The 16,857-nt window shown below is 45.2% G+C and overlaps 1 protein-coding gene across 3 annotated transcripts in view; it reads left to right on the top strand.

The window, feature by feature from the left end:
• The first annotated feature begins 1,431 nt into the window (after window positions 1-1,431).
• LOC113970334 overlaps window positions 1,432-16,857 on the top strand; it is a 17,742-nt gene continuing 2,316 nt past the window's right edge. Inside the window, exons 1-2 of one of the 3 annotated variants that reach the window (XM_027689167.1) lie at window positions 1,432-1,808; window positions 1,875-2,505. In XM_027689167.1, the coding sequence (XP_027544968.1) occupies window positions 1,600-1,808; window positions 1,875-2,505 (840 nt within the window). In that variant the 5' untranslated portion in view covers window positions 1,432-1,599. The remainder of the gene's footprint in view (window positions 1,809-1,874; window positions 2,506-16,857) is intronic. The other 2 variants (XM_027689166.1, XM_027689165.1) reach the window with 2 other exon arrangements.

Raw genomic sequence — 16,857 nt, 5'->3', positions numbered from 1 at the left:
GACTGTAATGAAATGGCAACAATTAATGCATTGAAAATAAATAGCAGAAGCCAGGTCCTTCAAAATCCAGTGTATTTCTTCATAAGGTACCCCATTTTTAAAGGAATAGAGTGTACCTTCATCCTTATCAGCAAAGGCTGACCTTACATAGCTCGGTGTGGGCAGCACGCATAGCTCATAACTGACCCTTTCCTCTTGCAGTTAATCTGGTGGAACATCTTGCTTGAAAGCACAAGTTTGGGATTGCAAAGGCTCAGTTTTGCCCTTGATTGCAACACAGGTGGAGTACAGTTAATACCTGCAACCTGGCCCGGGCTATTGGCTTTAAGAACTGACATTTCTGAGGGCAAACAGAAGCTCTGAGCTGAGGGCCCCTTGCTGATGGTGCTGCCCCCGAGTCCTGCTCCCCTTGGACGACCCTTGCTGCAGTGAGAGCTGCATCTGTGGTGGGTGGGAATGCAGAGGGCAATAAAGTGAGCCTGCAGAGACCTTTGCTTTCTAACCTCAGGCATTTTTTCACAGCATAGATAAGGTCCCAGACATTCCTCTGACTGGAACTGGGAGACCTTCCTGGCGTGGTGGGATCTTACTGGCACTGCACTGGTCCAGATTATGTTGAGCTTCAGATAAGAGCTGTACAGAATGTTGGTGGACATTGCTTTTCAGATCTTGAACATGTGCAAAAATCCAAAGGTGCTCAAAACAAAATCCCTGTTAAAGACACAGTGACTCACTGTTAAAACGTTCACAAGGCACGTGGATGTGGCATTTGGGGATATGGTTTAGCGGTGGTTTAGGTGCTGGGTTGACAGTGAGACTGGATGATTTCAGAAGTGTCCTCCAACCTTAATGATTCAGGATTCAGTGTTTTTGGGGTTGCCCCAACCCAGGTACAGCACCGTTCACTTGGCCTTGCTGAACCTCATGAGGTTCTCATGGTCCCACTTCTCAAACTTGCTCAGGTCCCTCTGGATGGCTCCATCCTTTATTATTTCACCTGCCCTGCTCAGCCTCCTGTCTCCTGCCATCGTGCTGAGGGTGAGCTCAATCCCACTGTCTGTGTCACTGGTAAAGACATTCCAGAGCCCTGGTCCCAAGGCCGAGCCCTGAGGGACACCCCTCGTCCTCGTCCTCCCCCTGGACAAGGAGCCACTGGCCACAACTCTCTGGCTGCATCCCTGCATCCAATTGCTCATCCTCCGAGTAGCCCACCCTCCAAACCCATGGCTCTCCCACGTGGAGATCAGGATGTTGTGTGGGACCGTGTCAAAAGCCTCCCAGGGGTCTGGGCACACCAGGGCCTGCAGGTCTGGGGGCTGCCCAGTGCCAGGCAAGGCCTGTTCCAGGTGGATCCAGCCAGTTCCAGCTGGTTCCAGGTGGTTCCTGCTGGTTCCATGGTTGTTGGGGTGCCAGGGGTGGCCCTTTGTGACAGCACCGTGTTCCAGGCCCTTTGTGACATGGGGGCCACGTCGTGCCCAGAGGCCACTGTGACACCAGGGGTGGGGGGCACTGAAGGGGCGCAGAGCCCTGGGGTGTCCCCTCTGCAGAGAGCACCTCGCTCAGGAGGCAGCAGCTCCCTGGGAGCCTCTGAGGGAGAGGATGATGGAGATGTTCAAGGAGAGGCCGAACCCCAACTCCCAACCTGACAATATCCTGTCCCAGTGGGAAGCTGAGGAAATCCAAGAGCTGTCCCAATGGGAAGATGTGGAATATGAGGACCTGTCCTCATGGGGATTTGAGAGGTACCTAGAAGCATTGCAATGGGGAGAGGAAAAAGTCCATGAGCTGTTCCAATGGGAATTTGAAAGGTACCAAGAACTGTCACAATGGGGACATGAAAGAGTCCATGAGCTGTTCGAATGGGAATTTGAGAGGTACCAAGAACTGTCACAATGGGGAGATGAAAGAGTCCAAGAGCTGCCCCAATGCAACAACCAAAGAATCCAAGAGCTGTCCCAGTCGGAAGGTGAGACAGTCCAAGAACTGTCCCCAGGGGTAGATGTGAAAGTCCAAGAGCTGTCCCAATGGGAAGGCAAGAGAGACAAAGAGCTGTCCCAAGCAGAAGATGACAGCGACAAAGTTCTTTGCCAGTGGGAAGACTCCATGGAGCAAGAGCTGTCCGAAGGGGAAGTGAGAGTAGACCCAGAGTTGTCTGAAGGGGAAGTCAAAGTCAGAGGAGACCCAGTGTTGTCCCAAGAGGGAGACAACATTTACCAAGAGCTGTTGTGGGAGAACTGGGAACACATCCCAAATCACACCATCTGGGTCAACCTCAAGTACCCAGAGCTCCTGCAGAACCTTCACTGTGCTCCCCAGGGGTCAGCACAGGCAGCAGCTTCTCCTGCCTCATGGGAGCGGGTGAAGGCAGCAGGGGCAGAGAGCCCGGGCCCTGCCCCACACAGCCCCTGCTGCCCCCCCAGCCCCTCACCTTGCTGTCAGGAGGGGGCAGTGGGGGGGGCAGAGCTGCCAGGGCCACAGACTGAGCAGTGGTCCTTTGCCAAGGAGGAGAAACTGTGGAAATACATCACCATCCGCACCATCTGGGTCAACCCCAAGTACCCACAGCTCCTGCAGGACCCTCACCCTGCTCCCAAGGGGTCAGCACAGGCAGCAGCTTCTCCTGGCTCCGGAGAGCAGGTGCCAGAGGCAGGGGCAGAGAGCCAGGCCCCCAGGAAACGTCCCTCCCGCTCCAGGCGGATGCTCCGGGCTCTGCGCCGGCTGTTCCGGATCCCCTGCATGGCGGGACGACCGGAGGATTAGTGCCCACTGCCAGCACCAGGCCGGGCCCCGGAGATGGGAGCTGACCTGGAGCCTGCACAGCTCCCTGAGGGAGCAGCACGGGCTGGCCTGGATGGCCAGGCCTTGGAAGGATCAGTTCCTTGTTGGTAGAATTGCCTGGCTCAGGTTTAGGACTTGGCAGGTTTCAGTGACCCCAGACCTAAGCAGGGTGTAGAGAGCTAATGAGCATAAGAAGGGAGGAAATCTTGTAACCAATAGAAGATAGAATATGAAATAGTCTATTTAGTTAGATTAATAATATTTCTTAATTAATTCTTAATTATATTGATGTATTAAAATAATGTAAAGTTTTCACAATTAATAAGATAATTTTATCTACTAATTTATTTATAATAGTTGTTATTTAATTAATATTTTATTAAGAATAACAAAATAATATATTAGGTTAATAAGAGAACTATATAACTTGTAGCCAGTGAACATTAATGTCTTTGTTTGCTAAAACGTATAAATAGTGAAAAGTGTTGATAGTCGTTCTGGCCTTGTGAATTTGCCACCCGGCACCCCTTTCTGTGCAGAACTGAAATAAATAAAGAAATTAAATACCTCAACTCTGTGTGTGGGGATTGGCTTCTTCCACAACGGGTAAAAGAACCTGTTTAGGGACAGCAGCTTTGCCATGGACACATCAATAAAAGATGCTGGTTTTCCAGCCGTACTCGCCTGTGCCTGGTCCATCTCAGGAGCAAGATGGGAGCAGGCGAAGCACCAGAGATGGGAAACTCGACGGCTGCACCGTCACTGTGGCCAAGACAGTCACCAATGGCCACTTCACCCATGAGAGCCTCTCTGGGAACAAGCAACAAATCCCAGAGGGCACCTCTGCCAGTCGGCTCCCTGAGCCCCTGTACCAAGAAGTTGTCACCCAAGTGTTTTAGGAATCTCCTGGACCTGTTTGTACCAGCTGGGTTGATGGTGGGCCTGGATGATCTAGAAGGTCTCTTCCAACCTTGATGATTCTGTGATTCTGTGACTAATGACCTGGAGCAGAAACAGCTTAAATAAAGCCATAACAAAAAATTTAGGATATTTACAACATGTAAGTATTCTCAGAAAATTGTCCTAAGTACTACAAGGTAGAACATGATTTGCAAGGTTAAGAATTCACTTTTGTTTATCTTTTCTCACTTCCCCTTTGTTTTCCAGTCAAAATCCTTATCAGCACTCAGAACCAGGACTTCAGAAAGTCAAATCTTCCCCCTGTAATCCAAAACCCAATCAGATAATTGGGAAATGTAATCTTTTTAATAGAATTTAGTTCATTCCTAAGTACTCGAACAAACACCATGGGATTTTCTCAATTTTTTTAACTAGATTTTATTTCTTCTTTCTTTGACTGACTGGTACCAAGATTTACCTAATGTGAAAAAGGTTTTAAAAATGGCATAAAGGGAGTAGAAACTGAAAAGCTATTAAAAAAAATTCAGTGAAGTCAGTTGTTTTTATTGAATATGAAAAAGTGCTGTAGAGAGGGCAAAATATTTGCATGTTCAACTCCAAGACAGATACATAAATAGACACATAGATCCAAGTTTTAGAAGAAAAAAAGTGTGTGGATTTAGTGCAAAAATTTTTGCTATTCTAGCTACTCAATTCCATTTAGGGAAAGAGCTTTTCTGCAGAAAAGTGAAAAAAATATACATAATATATTTAATACCGGAAAGAAAATTGAAAGGATAAAAGTGTATGGGTAAATAGAATTAATGATCAAAATGATGCCAAAAGGTGTGAATTTTCTTATTCATTACTGAGTTCTACTTCATTGTTATATATACTATTTATGGTTCTTTGAAAATGGAACTGTGTACATAAAGAACAGAGCATATTCCCTTTCCTATTGTTCTGGATCCTTTGTTTGCCCACAAGTCCTTAAATCATCAAGCAGCAGTTTTTATAAGATTAATACATTTACATTTCAAATGCACGTGCATGCTGTTGGATGAGTAAACTGAATAATCACAAGCGTCAGAATAATAACTGTAGGCAATATTGGAATGAGATTTTGCTTTATTTCATGTGTGTGTGTGAGAACAGTAAAGTGAGATTTTGGGAGGAGGAGGTCTAACTTGAACTTCCTGCTTCCCCCAAAACCTACGTTCAGTAACGTGTTCAGAAACTTAGTAGGATTATAAAACCAAAATGCAGAGGTTACATGAGTAACTACACTGAATAAAAATTAGATAGTAAGAACATAGTTGGTAAAGACTGGACAGCATCACAAGCTTTTAAAACATATCTATTAATACTGATTTATGCAGTAAAATGTAGTAAATTCATATGGTTGGAAACCAGGTGAAAGGAGCCCCAGGTGTAACAAATTAAAGGCAATGCAATTATACAAATGTTTAATTGGAGCATAACATTCAGGGGACAGGTGGTATTAGGAGGCTTAGTGAAAATGAAGACATGAGCTGAAAGTAGTAGAATTACATTAACATGGGAGGTTATCAAAAATTGGGGAAAAAATCAGAAAACCTTACTTCTAAAGGAACTTGGGATGAAAAGGATCTATTGACTGTATGAATTTGCAGTGGGATGCCTGAGTAAAATAGTTTAAAGCTCTTAGTATAGTAATCTCCATTTAAAAAGATACCAGGAAAAAAAAGGGAGTACACAGAAGGAGAAAGCAGGGACAGGCTACCTGGGAAGTGCATCGAGGCATTGCCAGAGCATGCAGGGAATGCCAAATGTAGGAAAACCAAAGCTCAGCTGGAGGTGAATCTAGAAAATGATGTGAAGGACGACAAGAGCTCTTTCTTTAAGTACTTTTGCAGCCAAATGAAGGCTAAGGAAGATGTTGGCCTGCTGTTCAGTGTGGCTGGGGACCTCAGACCTAATAAAAAAGGTTGAAGTGCTCAATGCCTTTTTGCTTTCTTTATCATTGACCTGGTTGTCCCTCTGGCCTCAGGTGCCTGAGCCTCCTAATGGAGCCTGTGGGAGTAAAACCAGACAGAGTTAGTGCTTGGGACAGTCAGCCATAGACAAGTCCATGGGACCAAATGGGAGGCATCTAGGGAGCTTGGGAAGCTGGCCTCTGTCACTGCAAGGCCACTTTCTGTCACTGGTCACAGTGAGGTTCCTGGCGACTGGAAAAAGACAAATGAAGGGCAAGGAGGATCTGGGGATATTTAGGCTGCTCAGCCCCAGCTCAGTCCCTGGGGATGCTGTACAGCAAATCCTGTTACAAGCCATTTCCAGCCACAGGAAGGACAAGAAGTTGATTTGGAACAGCCAGCATGGATTTACCAAGGGCTAATTGTGCCCTTCCAGCCTGAACCCTTTCTATGATGGTATGACAAGCTCTGTGTAAGAAGGGAGAGAAGTGGAGATCATATTCCTAGACTCCAGAGGCTTTTGTCAGTGTTTTCTTCAATATCTTTATTGCCGAACTAGTGAGATACAGACTGGATAAGCGAATGATAAGGTGGGTGGAAAACTGGCTGGACTGCTGGGCTCAGAGGGTTGTTTGTAATCTGTCAGGGGTATAAAGTCCAACTGGTGACCAGTTACCAGCAGTCTCAGGGATCAATACTCGGACCAGGAGTGATTTATGCCTTATTAATGACCAAGGCAACAGTCAGGGAGCAATGCAAGCTCCCCCTGTGGAAGCAGTCGATCCATGGGGCTGCTGTTCAGAAGGACCATGGCAAGTGTGTAGATACCAAGTCCAGGAGGTGATTCCTCCCCTCTGCTCAGCACTAGTGAGGGCACATATTGAGTGCTGTGTCCAGTTTGGGGCAGGACAGGACTAAAATGGTCAGGAGCAGGAGCACAGGACATACAAGGAGAAGCAGAGGGAGCTGGGACTGTTGAGGCTGGAGAAGAGACAGCTGAAGGGAATTTATTGCTGTTTGGACCTGGCTCATGGGAGGTTGCAGAGGGTGGAGCCAGGCTCTTCTCAGAAGTGCGAGGTGACAGGACAAGAGGCAATGGGCACAGATTGAAACATTGGAATCTTTGATTAGATACCAGGAAAAAAAATTATCAGCATGAGTCTGGTAAGACTGGAGCACAGGGAAGTTGTGGGATCCCTGTCCCTGGAGAAACGGAAAACTCGCACAAGCCCTGAGCAGCCAGAGCTGATTGACCCTCCCATGAGCAATGGGTAACATTCAGTGGCCTGCCTTCCACAGAATCAGAATATTCTGAGCTGGAAGGGACCTACAAGGCTCATCGAGTCCAGCTCCTGGCCCTGCACAGGTCCATCCCCAACTCACACCATGTGCCTGAGAACATTGTCCAGACACTTCTTGAGCCCTGTCAGGCTCGGTGCTGTGACCACTGCCCTGGGGAGCCTGTTCCAAAACCCAACCACCCCGTGGGTGAAAAACCCTTTCCTAATATCCAACCTAAACCTCCCCTGACACACTCCAGGCCATTCCCTTCGGTTCTGCCCCTGGTCCCCCCAGAGCAGAGCTCAGTGCCTGCCCCTCCTCTGCCCCTCCTCTGCCCCTCCTGGGGAAGTTGTAACTGCAGTGAGGTCTCCCATCAGTCTCCTCCAGGCTGAACAGACCAAGTGCCCTCAGCTGTTCTTTGTATGGCTTCCCTTCCAGGTCCTTCCCCAACCTCAATTATTCTGTGATCCTAATGATTCATCTTATATTTTGAGGTGTCCAAATACTGTCTCACTTTTTGTCTTTAATTTGTGAGCACAAATTTGAAACAATTCTGAGGGAAAAGAGTGCCAAAGGCCTGGACGGGAGTTCTCTGCATAGCTTGGTGCAAGGACATATCTGTGGAGTGTAACAGGAGGAAAACCTAATGTGAGTGTCAGGGAGAACGGCAAATCTATTTTTCCATGTTTCCTTTATCTATTACTTTTTTTAGGATATGGTTTTAGCATGTGGTCTGTCCAGAGCTTTTTTTCTGATCAGTTTTCTGTTCAAATTAATTTAATGAAGAAAGCAATGCACCCAGCAGCCTGGTTTGAGCACAAAGTTAAACAAAGACCTAATTGCAATAAAATTATTTTGCATATTATCTTACACATCTAATACAGTGATTTTATTTTTTTTTTGGTAGGTTGGTGTTAGAGCATGTAATTTCACCATTAGTCATAAGGAAGGGAATATATTTTTCATATCTGTCTGGTTGCCTGAGGAATTACCATAACATGATAAAGGATATTAACAGTTAAACATAAAACTGAGTTGAAGGTGCCCTTTCATATAAATAAATCAAAAGTTTGAACAGTAACATTTCCACTGGGCTGTTTTCCTACTAAAGTGCTATTATTTTATAATCTCATAATTGGTAGTTGCACAACTCTGTTCCTCTCTGGCACGTAGCCAGTCAACTGTGCTATGTCTCAGGAGTTCAAATTACAGGAACAAATTTAATGTACATTTCAAACAAAGCGCTCATGGAAATCATTCCTAGGAGATAATGTGTGCAAATGGACCGGACAAAGGTAAGTGGAAAATATGGGATTTCTATTTGGAGACATCTTTAGGAGTGGGTGTGTGTGCCCAGGTACTCCTGCATAGGGGTGTAAGGTATGGCCTAAGCTTTCTCTTCTCCTTGTCTTCATTTTAATAGGAAAAAAATAGGATGGTACAACTGGAGTCTTCTGGACTGTGCCGGAGTCTGAAGGAAAGAAACACTGGGCATGAGGGTAAGGATGTCCCTAAGGAAGGTCACTGATAAGAATGGGCACTCTTCACACCTGTGGAGTAATCACCACCCTGGCATAGGGAAGATCTGCATTCAAGTTATGGCCACAAATCAGATGGGAGGTGAAGTCTTCATTTCTGTCTGTATCCCAGCCACCATTTCCCAACCTGCAGCCCACCTCACTGACTGGTGAGGTCAGTGCTTTCTGGATTTGATTATCTGCAAAAGTGCAGTCTGGCCCAGGGAGCACACGCTGGGATGCATGGACTGGCAGGGGACAGCCCCTGAGCCCCTCTGCAGTTTGTCATGACCAAGGGCTCCAGGTCACATGGCTAAGAGGTACAAGATGGGCATCTGGGGGCCTGGAGGGGCTTCAGTGGTGCTAAAAATTTGGATTTAAGTGCTTTGGTTCTGCAAGACTTGGCCTCGTTTTTATTTGATTTCCTTCACTCAGCTATTAAATGGGAGCAGACAGTAGTTGCCTGCCTGGTTTTGTGAGGATAAATGCAATAAATACAGCATCCAGACACCAAAGTGTGGAAAGTAGATTATCTTTTATACAAATAAGGAACTGCTGGGTCTTCTAACAAAAAAAAAAAAGGGGGAAAGATAAGGACGGAGGAAATTTGGCTTCACTTGACTTAACAACATGCATGTTACACACACCTGTCCTGTGGTGTTTGCATCACTCCAACGTGGCCAGTCTGCCAAGTATTGATCAACAGGACTTATGTCAGCACCTCTCATCCACAAATGTACAGGCAGTGCTCTCCCAAGAAGATGGGATGTTCATCCGGTGTTGCTTTCCTCCACATTTTAATCTAAATCAGTGTGTGGGAGAATGGGTAAAAAAGCTCAGAGATACCTTGTTATAATTCATCACGTGCATTTGGACTGTTGGTATTGGCCTTTTTGGAGCTGCTCCATTTTTCTTCCTTTCCTTCTGTGTTGCTCAATCTTCTGGTCACAACTGGCATAGTTTATAATCTCTGAAGCATGAGTAAAACATGTTATCTTAAACTGCAGGCTAGCTATAAAAATAGCTGCGAATATTAACTATAAATATATAATATGAGAAATATTGTGGGAGAAAAAAGCTATAAAAGTTTTCAGAAAGCCGTTATTTTTCTCAGTTCTGCCCAGCTGTGTGTGGAGCCATATCCATGCACTTTGGAGACAACTGTGTTGGGGCCCATGTTTTCCCTGTTTTTGTGACTCTGGAGACCTCCTACAGCCTGGAATCTCCCCTTAGCTAATGGTTAATGGAATTCTAGTTGAGGTGATAAACTCTGCTTCCTGCTTCAACCTACACAGCCTCTTCCCTCCCCCTCCTCCCCAATCCCAGTAACACTGATCAGAGAAGAGGGTTAACTGGGGATTTGCATTTCTCCACCTCCTCTCCTGCTTCACACTGCTCCCCTTTGCATCTGCATTGGAGATTGCTCCATATCTGAACAAAAGGAAAAGTCTTCAGCCAGAAGAATGGGGATGGTACTTGTAAAAATAAAAAGTCCCATCAGCTAGTGCTGTTTCTGTTGCTGGTTTTGTGCTTTTTCTGGCTCAGCTCTGGCTTAGTTTGTCTGGCATTCTCGGGGAACAGGATTGGATTTTGGGGAAGAGAATCCCCCCTTTCAACTCAGCAAGTCTGAGATCTTCTGCATGACAAATCTCACTTCCTTCTTTGACTGGGGATCAGGCTTTGTGGAGAGAAGACAGAGAGAGACAGACAGAATGACAGGGGTAGGACTTGATCCCAGATACAGATGCCTAAATTTAGGTTCCTGGAGTGTAGGTGACTTCATGTGGGGTGAGCTTCTGCATTAGGATAAACTGAATTGCCCTCCAGTACTGTTCATTGTATAGTGGAGTCTGAGTCAACAAAAGTAGTTTAAGACACCTGCATTTGGGACCGACTCCCCCTTTTAGTATTTTATCCTAAACTGAGTAAGGCTTTTGAAGTAATTTTTGGATGCTACACTTTTCCTATTTTCTTCTTTTTTTAGGGGTACTCTTGTGCCTTAGGGTAACAGGTACAAATACAGCATTGCTTTATTGTGACAATTCCATATCTGCATTATTGTTAACCATTTATTTGATTACATTTCTGTAGGGAAGTCAGTAAAATATTTTAATCTTGATAAATCTACTGCTGCAGAGTGGGAGTAAAAACTTGCTTGGACAGCTGTGCCCCAAGAGCAGTTTTCAGGGGTTCACTGTCAAAACAGTGGCAAATTTTGTAAAAAGACTTCTAGGTCTACAGAAGGCCAAATGCTGAGCATCAGTCACCAATGCCATGTTTCTGTGAAAAAAAGTAAACACAGCAGAAGTGTTTGTGGAAGTGTTGTGGAAGTAGAAATGAGAGCATTGCAGGCAAATGAGGGAAGGACTCTTTCCTCCCTGCTCAGTAGTTGATCAGGCTGAGGTTTTGTATTCAACAGGAAGAGCCTGAGCACATTTAAAGAAAGCCTGGAGGAGAGTGGTGGGAAAGGTCAGAAGGAAAACCTCCCTCCCAGGACTTCCAAGGAAATAGTGTAGTATTGTTTAGCTTAAAGCAATTGAAGTCAAGGAGCGTAAATTCTGCAAATTCTGCATGTGCATACAAGCTGAAATGTACAGTAGTTTCTGCATCCCTTTAGGATTTTGCATCCAAAAATCATTTTTATTCCTTTGATGTACGTACCCTGGACACAATCTGCAGACCAAACAGAACTCAATCAATAATTGTTCTTTTGAAAGCACACAAACTGCATAATGTTTATAAATCCCAAATGATGTCACTGTGCAGGTGAATGAGAGCAGAACAATGGTGAGGGCTACACTTCTCTGAGCTATGAAGTTGTTCCTTAGCAACTGCCAAGGTGCTGGGCACCCTTTGGAGCCAGGCCACGACCTGAGAAATGACTGAGAAATTATCTGAATATGATATTTCGTGGAAGAAATATTGTAAATCAATAGCCTGTATGTAATTTACAGATACAACTTTTTGCCTGTGGGTAAACTATTAAGTGAAAAATGCTCTGATTAACAACTACATTGTTATTTAATTCCTTATTTGTGTTAGTATTAATCATATACGTTTTGTATGTTAAGTATTTGAATTCCAGAGGGATAGCATTTGGTAGCTGCTATAGTGGAAGAAAAAGCACAACTGTAATGAAGTTTAACATTAATATACACTGATCAAGCAACTGCTAAAAACTCGAGCACTGGTTGCTTCCCTGGCTTGAAACTGAATTTAGAAGCACAGGGCTTGGCACAGAGGCAAAAAGGAGAGAGGGGAAGAATAAGGGCTTTACCTAAGAGGCCCAGTTATTTATTAAATCAGCTAATAATGACATATCAGCCCAATTAATACCTGTTGTGCAAAAGGAACACCATGGATAAGCCACACAGATGCCCAGTGCTCCCAACAGATGATGGAAAGCCGTGCTCTACCCTTCCCATGTGTGTGACTGCAACAGAGAGCAGATCACCTCTTCTGCAACTCTGCTCCCACCCTGTCACTGAGTTATTCTGTGAGCCTGGGCATGTCTCTATATTTTGTACAACAAAGTTAATAAGATTTTCCTGTCCTATGGTTAGTTGCACTGTAGGGGGTTGTGAAGTGCTCTGTGGGCACATCTGGAAGTAGAAAGGCAAAGTATATTCAGTATGTTCCCTAAACTGCAACGATCTCCATAGAGAATTGCCTAAATCATCTGCTTCCCTGAAAACCTGTGACTGATCAAGATGTTGTGCTGTGATTTTGCTCAATTATTGAATGACATTTATGTCTGTGGAGACTGATTAGGGACCTGTCTCCTGCCTCTGGTAAAGCCCAACCTATAACCTCAGCCTATACGCTCCAGATCATCCACGTGATCCTTCTTCAGCCATGGATGGACCCTGCTAATCCAGCCTGCAGTCCATTGCAGAACTGCTAGATGAGTTTGACCATTCTCCTTAATTTGTATGTCACTTGCCCATTTCTTTTGAGGGCAGTTCTTAGTATTTTTTAGTTCCTTATCTGTAGAATAAACCACTTGAGAATTAGAACTGGCAGAATTAAAGATCCTCAGCATGGGGAAGAAGAATATTGCAGCAATTAGATGCAACATTTATATTACCATCAAAGGGAATTTCACAGCTGCTTCTCAGCAGTACTGCACTGAAAATGAACCCTAAGTCATAAATGGGCTTTTTCAAAAACAAATGCTCCTGAATATGCACATGACTTTACCTCAGCAAAGATTGCTTTCAGTTAGATTTGATGAGGGGACTTTCCATTGCACTATTCAGTCTCCTCCCCAAGGAAGTTCATTAAATATTTCTTACAGTTACCACGTGCTAGAGCTTGGCATCTGCCTCTATACTGAGGCAGGAATTGTCATCCTTGTCACTTGCCTATTCAAAAAAAGAAATTACTGCTCTATGTTAGGTCCAAGGACTTGTGGCAACCCATTTGGAAGAAGGGAAAGGACTTAGAGAGTCAAATCAAAGAGTGATGTACACACAAGAAAACTTTAATGTGCAGTAAGGGCGAGATCAACCCAGTTTCAAATTCCAGGATTAAAAACAAATGGCCAGATCTTGGGCTGTTGGAACATGTTGCATTTGGCAGAGAGCTTCTGCCTCAGAAATTCTTCTTGTCCTGATTTTTTCACTCCCTGGCTACAGCAGTTGCTGCCTCTGCAGATACACCAGTGTGGCCCTGCTGTAAACTAGATCTCTGAGATGACTCGGCATAAATCTGTCTTCTTCCTTTTCTTTCTCTTTCTTTTTCTTTTTTTTTTTCCCTGAGGTTATTTATTTCCAACCTAGATAATTTCAGAATGCAAACAAATAGCTGTACCGGGAGGAGGAGCAGTGAAGCACGGCACTGGGAACCAAGATGTTTTGTAACACTGCCCTCGTCTGACCGAAATAATTACCTGATGTCTTGAACTGTGCACTACTTTTCACCTCAGAATTAAATAGCTCGTACCCCATGTATTCCAATTCCACAAGCATTGCAGAGTGAGTAGGAGAGGGTGGGAATTGGAGACTGAGGCGTTTGAAACAACAGAGATGGTAAAGGCAGATGGGGGGCAAGTAACAAATTTTGTCTGAAAGACAAGAGAAAATTTCAAAGGAAACAAAGTTTTGTATAAGATGGTTGTGTGGAGGAGCATCAGGTGAATTGAAAGGGAGATGCTTCAAAGAAGAGAGAATCTGGAAAAGTATGTGTAGATATAAAGGGTGGCTGTGAGGCAAAACAAAGAAGGAAGGACAGAACAAGAGAGTGAAATGGCTCCATCCTGAGTAGGTCTGGAACAGAGGATTTAAGTCATTGCTTTAAGCCATAGCAGGGCTATAACTTCTCAAACAAGTGAGCTATTTGCCCTGTTAGTATTGAGAGTTTACAGACCAAATACTTGATCAAGCACAACCAACCCCAGTCTTTAGCAAAACAAAATACTCCAAATTTCTGTGACATTTGATGGACCATTATGGTAGAAACATGGAAACACAGAATGGCTTGGTTTGGAAGGAGCCTTAAAGATCCTCTTGTTCCAGCCACCTGCCACAGGCAGGAACACTTTCCACTAGACCAGGTTGCTCAGAGCTCCATCCAACCTGGCCTTGAACACTTCCAGGGACGGGCCATCCACAACTTTTCTGGGTAATCTGTTCCAGATGCCTGGTTAGTTACAACCTGTTATTTTGGGATCATCACCTCTCACCGCCTCTCTAACTTTGGTTAATATTTCAGCTCATCTGGATGAAACCATAGGCCTCATACTTTAAAAGGTTTGCCTGGAAGCAGCAGGGATGCTGTGGTGCCACCTCATGTCAGTCATTTACCACAGAAAATTCCCAGCTGCTCCTTTCTCTTTTTGTGCCAGCTGAGTCCCATTGATTTTCATATCAAGAGAGGTCGTGCACTGGAGTGGTGGGTGGGGAGGGGACACATACTGCATTGCCCTGTGCTAATTTGGACAACCCTGAAAGATGTTTTGACTTGTTCCCCTACCGTGAAAGGCCCGTCCTGTTCACTGCAGACAAACAAAATTGCTGTGCAGCAACCACCTCTGTTCAAGCTTGTGACTTGCCTTAAAACACAGCTGAAACCACTTTTTTCCTGCAGAGTCAGACCTTTATAGCTCAATCATGCGGGAAGGTTTCCTGCAGCTGTGATTTTTAAAGACTTCCCAGGTGCTTTGTGTCTCCTTTTCAGTGCTCACAGAATCTATATAAGGTGGGGAGTGAGCAGGTTTCTCTTTTGCTGTTTTTGGTTGTATGTGTAGCTGTTTCACTAAAAGGCAATGCACCTTTTGGGCTAAGAGATGCAATTACTGCAGCTTCCCTCTGTCAGAAGAGGCCTCACCTGGGAGGACTAGTCCCTGAAACAGCAGGTGAGAATAAAAGCAGCTCAGGGTTATTCTCTTTTTTGTTTGCTTGGCTTTGCTTTTTGTCTTTTCACCATGAACCTGCCTGTGGGCACCTTCCTTTCAAAACAAGGGGTGGATAAAAAGGTTGAGGTTTGCTTCAGTAAAAGGAAATTACTGGGTTTGAGTGAACGGTCTGATGATTTTGCCTGTCTGTTGGTGGCTGCAGGAAGGGGGGATGCAGCCAGAGGAAGCAGATGGACATGGGGAATTCTGCCTTTGGTGAGGAGCATTAGTTAATATGATTTGAGAGGCATAGGTGCAAAAACTGGTGAATGACCAACTAGGGTAGATTGAAGAGAAATGCCACCCAGCAGCGCTTTGTGCAGGTTCAAACTCTGACCAGGTTTTAGTGTTACTTGGCTCACAAAGGTGAGGCTGTGCTGGAGAACCTAACAGGATTTCTGTAGGCCTGTTCTGGAGCGTGGCTGGCTGTGACCCTCATTGGATATACCACCATCTCTGTTTCCAAGGAATAACTTCTTTGAATTGTCAGTGTGGAGCAGAAGGGAGGAGCCTCCTCACTAACTTGTACCAGTAGATTCTTTAAGATTTGGGGTGGGGGTGTCCTCAGGCACCACCCTGTAAACTATTGGCTGCTCCTCAGCCAGCCCTGCCACTCCATTCCAGAAAGCTCTGGCCTCCAGCCTGGCCCCAGCTCACCCTGGCAGGGGTCTAGACTCTTAAATTCAGAGTATTTGTCTTTCACTTTTCCAATTTAGATTACATATATTAGAGCTTTCACTTTTTTACTTTAGTTTATATAGATTGGAGGAGGCTAAAACACAAGTTGCAACAGGTATTATGGTAATGTGGCTGTCACATGCTTCCTATGTTTCTTTGCCATTAAAATCTGGCATCCATATATTAGTGCACGAGGGCTTAACAGGCAAAGGGAATGTTGAAAACACTCCATCCTCAATAAATACCACATTGAGGTTGTAATTGTGCCGTATTCAGGGATCTCTTGGGTGAGAATTCCTGTGACTGAGTCTCATTTGTAGAGCCTGATTCTTATTTGACCAGTTTTGTGTTTGCTCCTTTGGATATTATGCATTGAAATAGTGAATGGCATTGCTACAGAGCTGAAGGGGTTCAGGACTTGTGGTAGTTTGCAAATACGCCTCTCAGTGGATCATATTAAATAAATACAAAAATAAATAAAATTCCAAACTCCTTAGTGGTCACTATGTCTAGACCAGTGTATGAGCTTGCTCTCTCCACCTAGTCCTGTTTGTCCACTTTCTCACCTGGGATGCTGCTGCCTGAATTTGAGGCAGTGAACTTTGAGTCCTCTGTGGAAGGGCATGTCTTTGTGCTGCAGGTTTAGATGGTGCCTTGTATAATGGTGTCCTCACCTGAAGGGTCATAGTGAATTTCTGTTAAAATGTTCACAAGGCATGTGGATGTGGCATTTGGGGATATGGTTTAGGGGTGATTGTGGTGGTGCTGGGTTGACAGTGGGACTGGATGATCTTGAAGGTGTCTTCCAGCCTTAATGATTTGGGATTCAGTGTTTCTGGGGTTGCCCCAACCCAGGTGCAGCACTGTTCACTTGGCCTTGCTGAACCTCATGAAGTTCTCATGGTCCCACTTCTCAAACTTGCTCAGGTCCCTCTGGATGGCTCCATCCTTTATTATTTCACCTGCCCTGCTCAGCCTCCTGTCACCTGCCAACCTGCTGAGTCTGAGCTCGATCCCACTGTCTGTGTCACTGGTAAAGACATTCCAGAGCCCTGGTCCCAAGGCCGAGCCCTGAGGGATACCCCTCATCCTTGCCCTCCCCCTGGACAAGGAGCCACTGGCCACAACTCTCTGGCTGCATCCCTGCATCCAATTGCTCATCCTCCGAGTAGCCCACCCTCCAAACCCATGGCTCTCCCAGTGGAGATCAGGATTTCGTGTGGGACTGTGTCAAAAGCCTCCCAGGGGTCTGGGCACACCAGGGCCTGCAGGTCTGGGGGCTGCCCAGTGCCAGGCAAGGCCTGTTCCAGGTGGATCCAACCAGTTCCAGGTGGATCCAACCAGTTCCAGGTGG

Source organism: Neopelma chrysocephalum, unplaced genomic scaffold (assembly GCF_003984885.1).
Source record: "Neopelma chrysocephalum unplaced genomic scaffold, ASM398488v2 Primary Assembly neopelma1_76, whole genome shotgun sequence".
Lineage (NCBI taxonomy): Eukaryota > Metazoa > Chordata > Aves > Passeriformes > Pipridae > Neopelma > Neopelma chrysocephalum.
The sequence above is the reverse complement of the archived record's forward strand: the minus strand, read 5'-3'. Positions and strand labels throughout refer to the sequence as shown.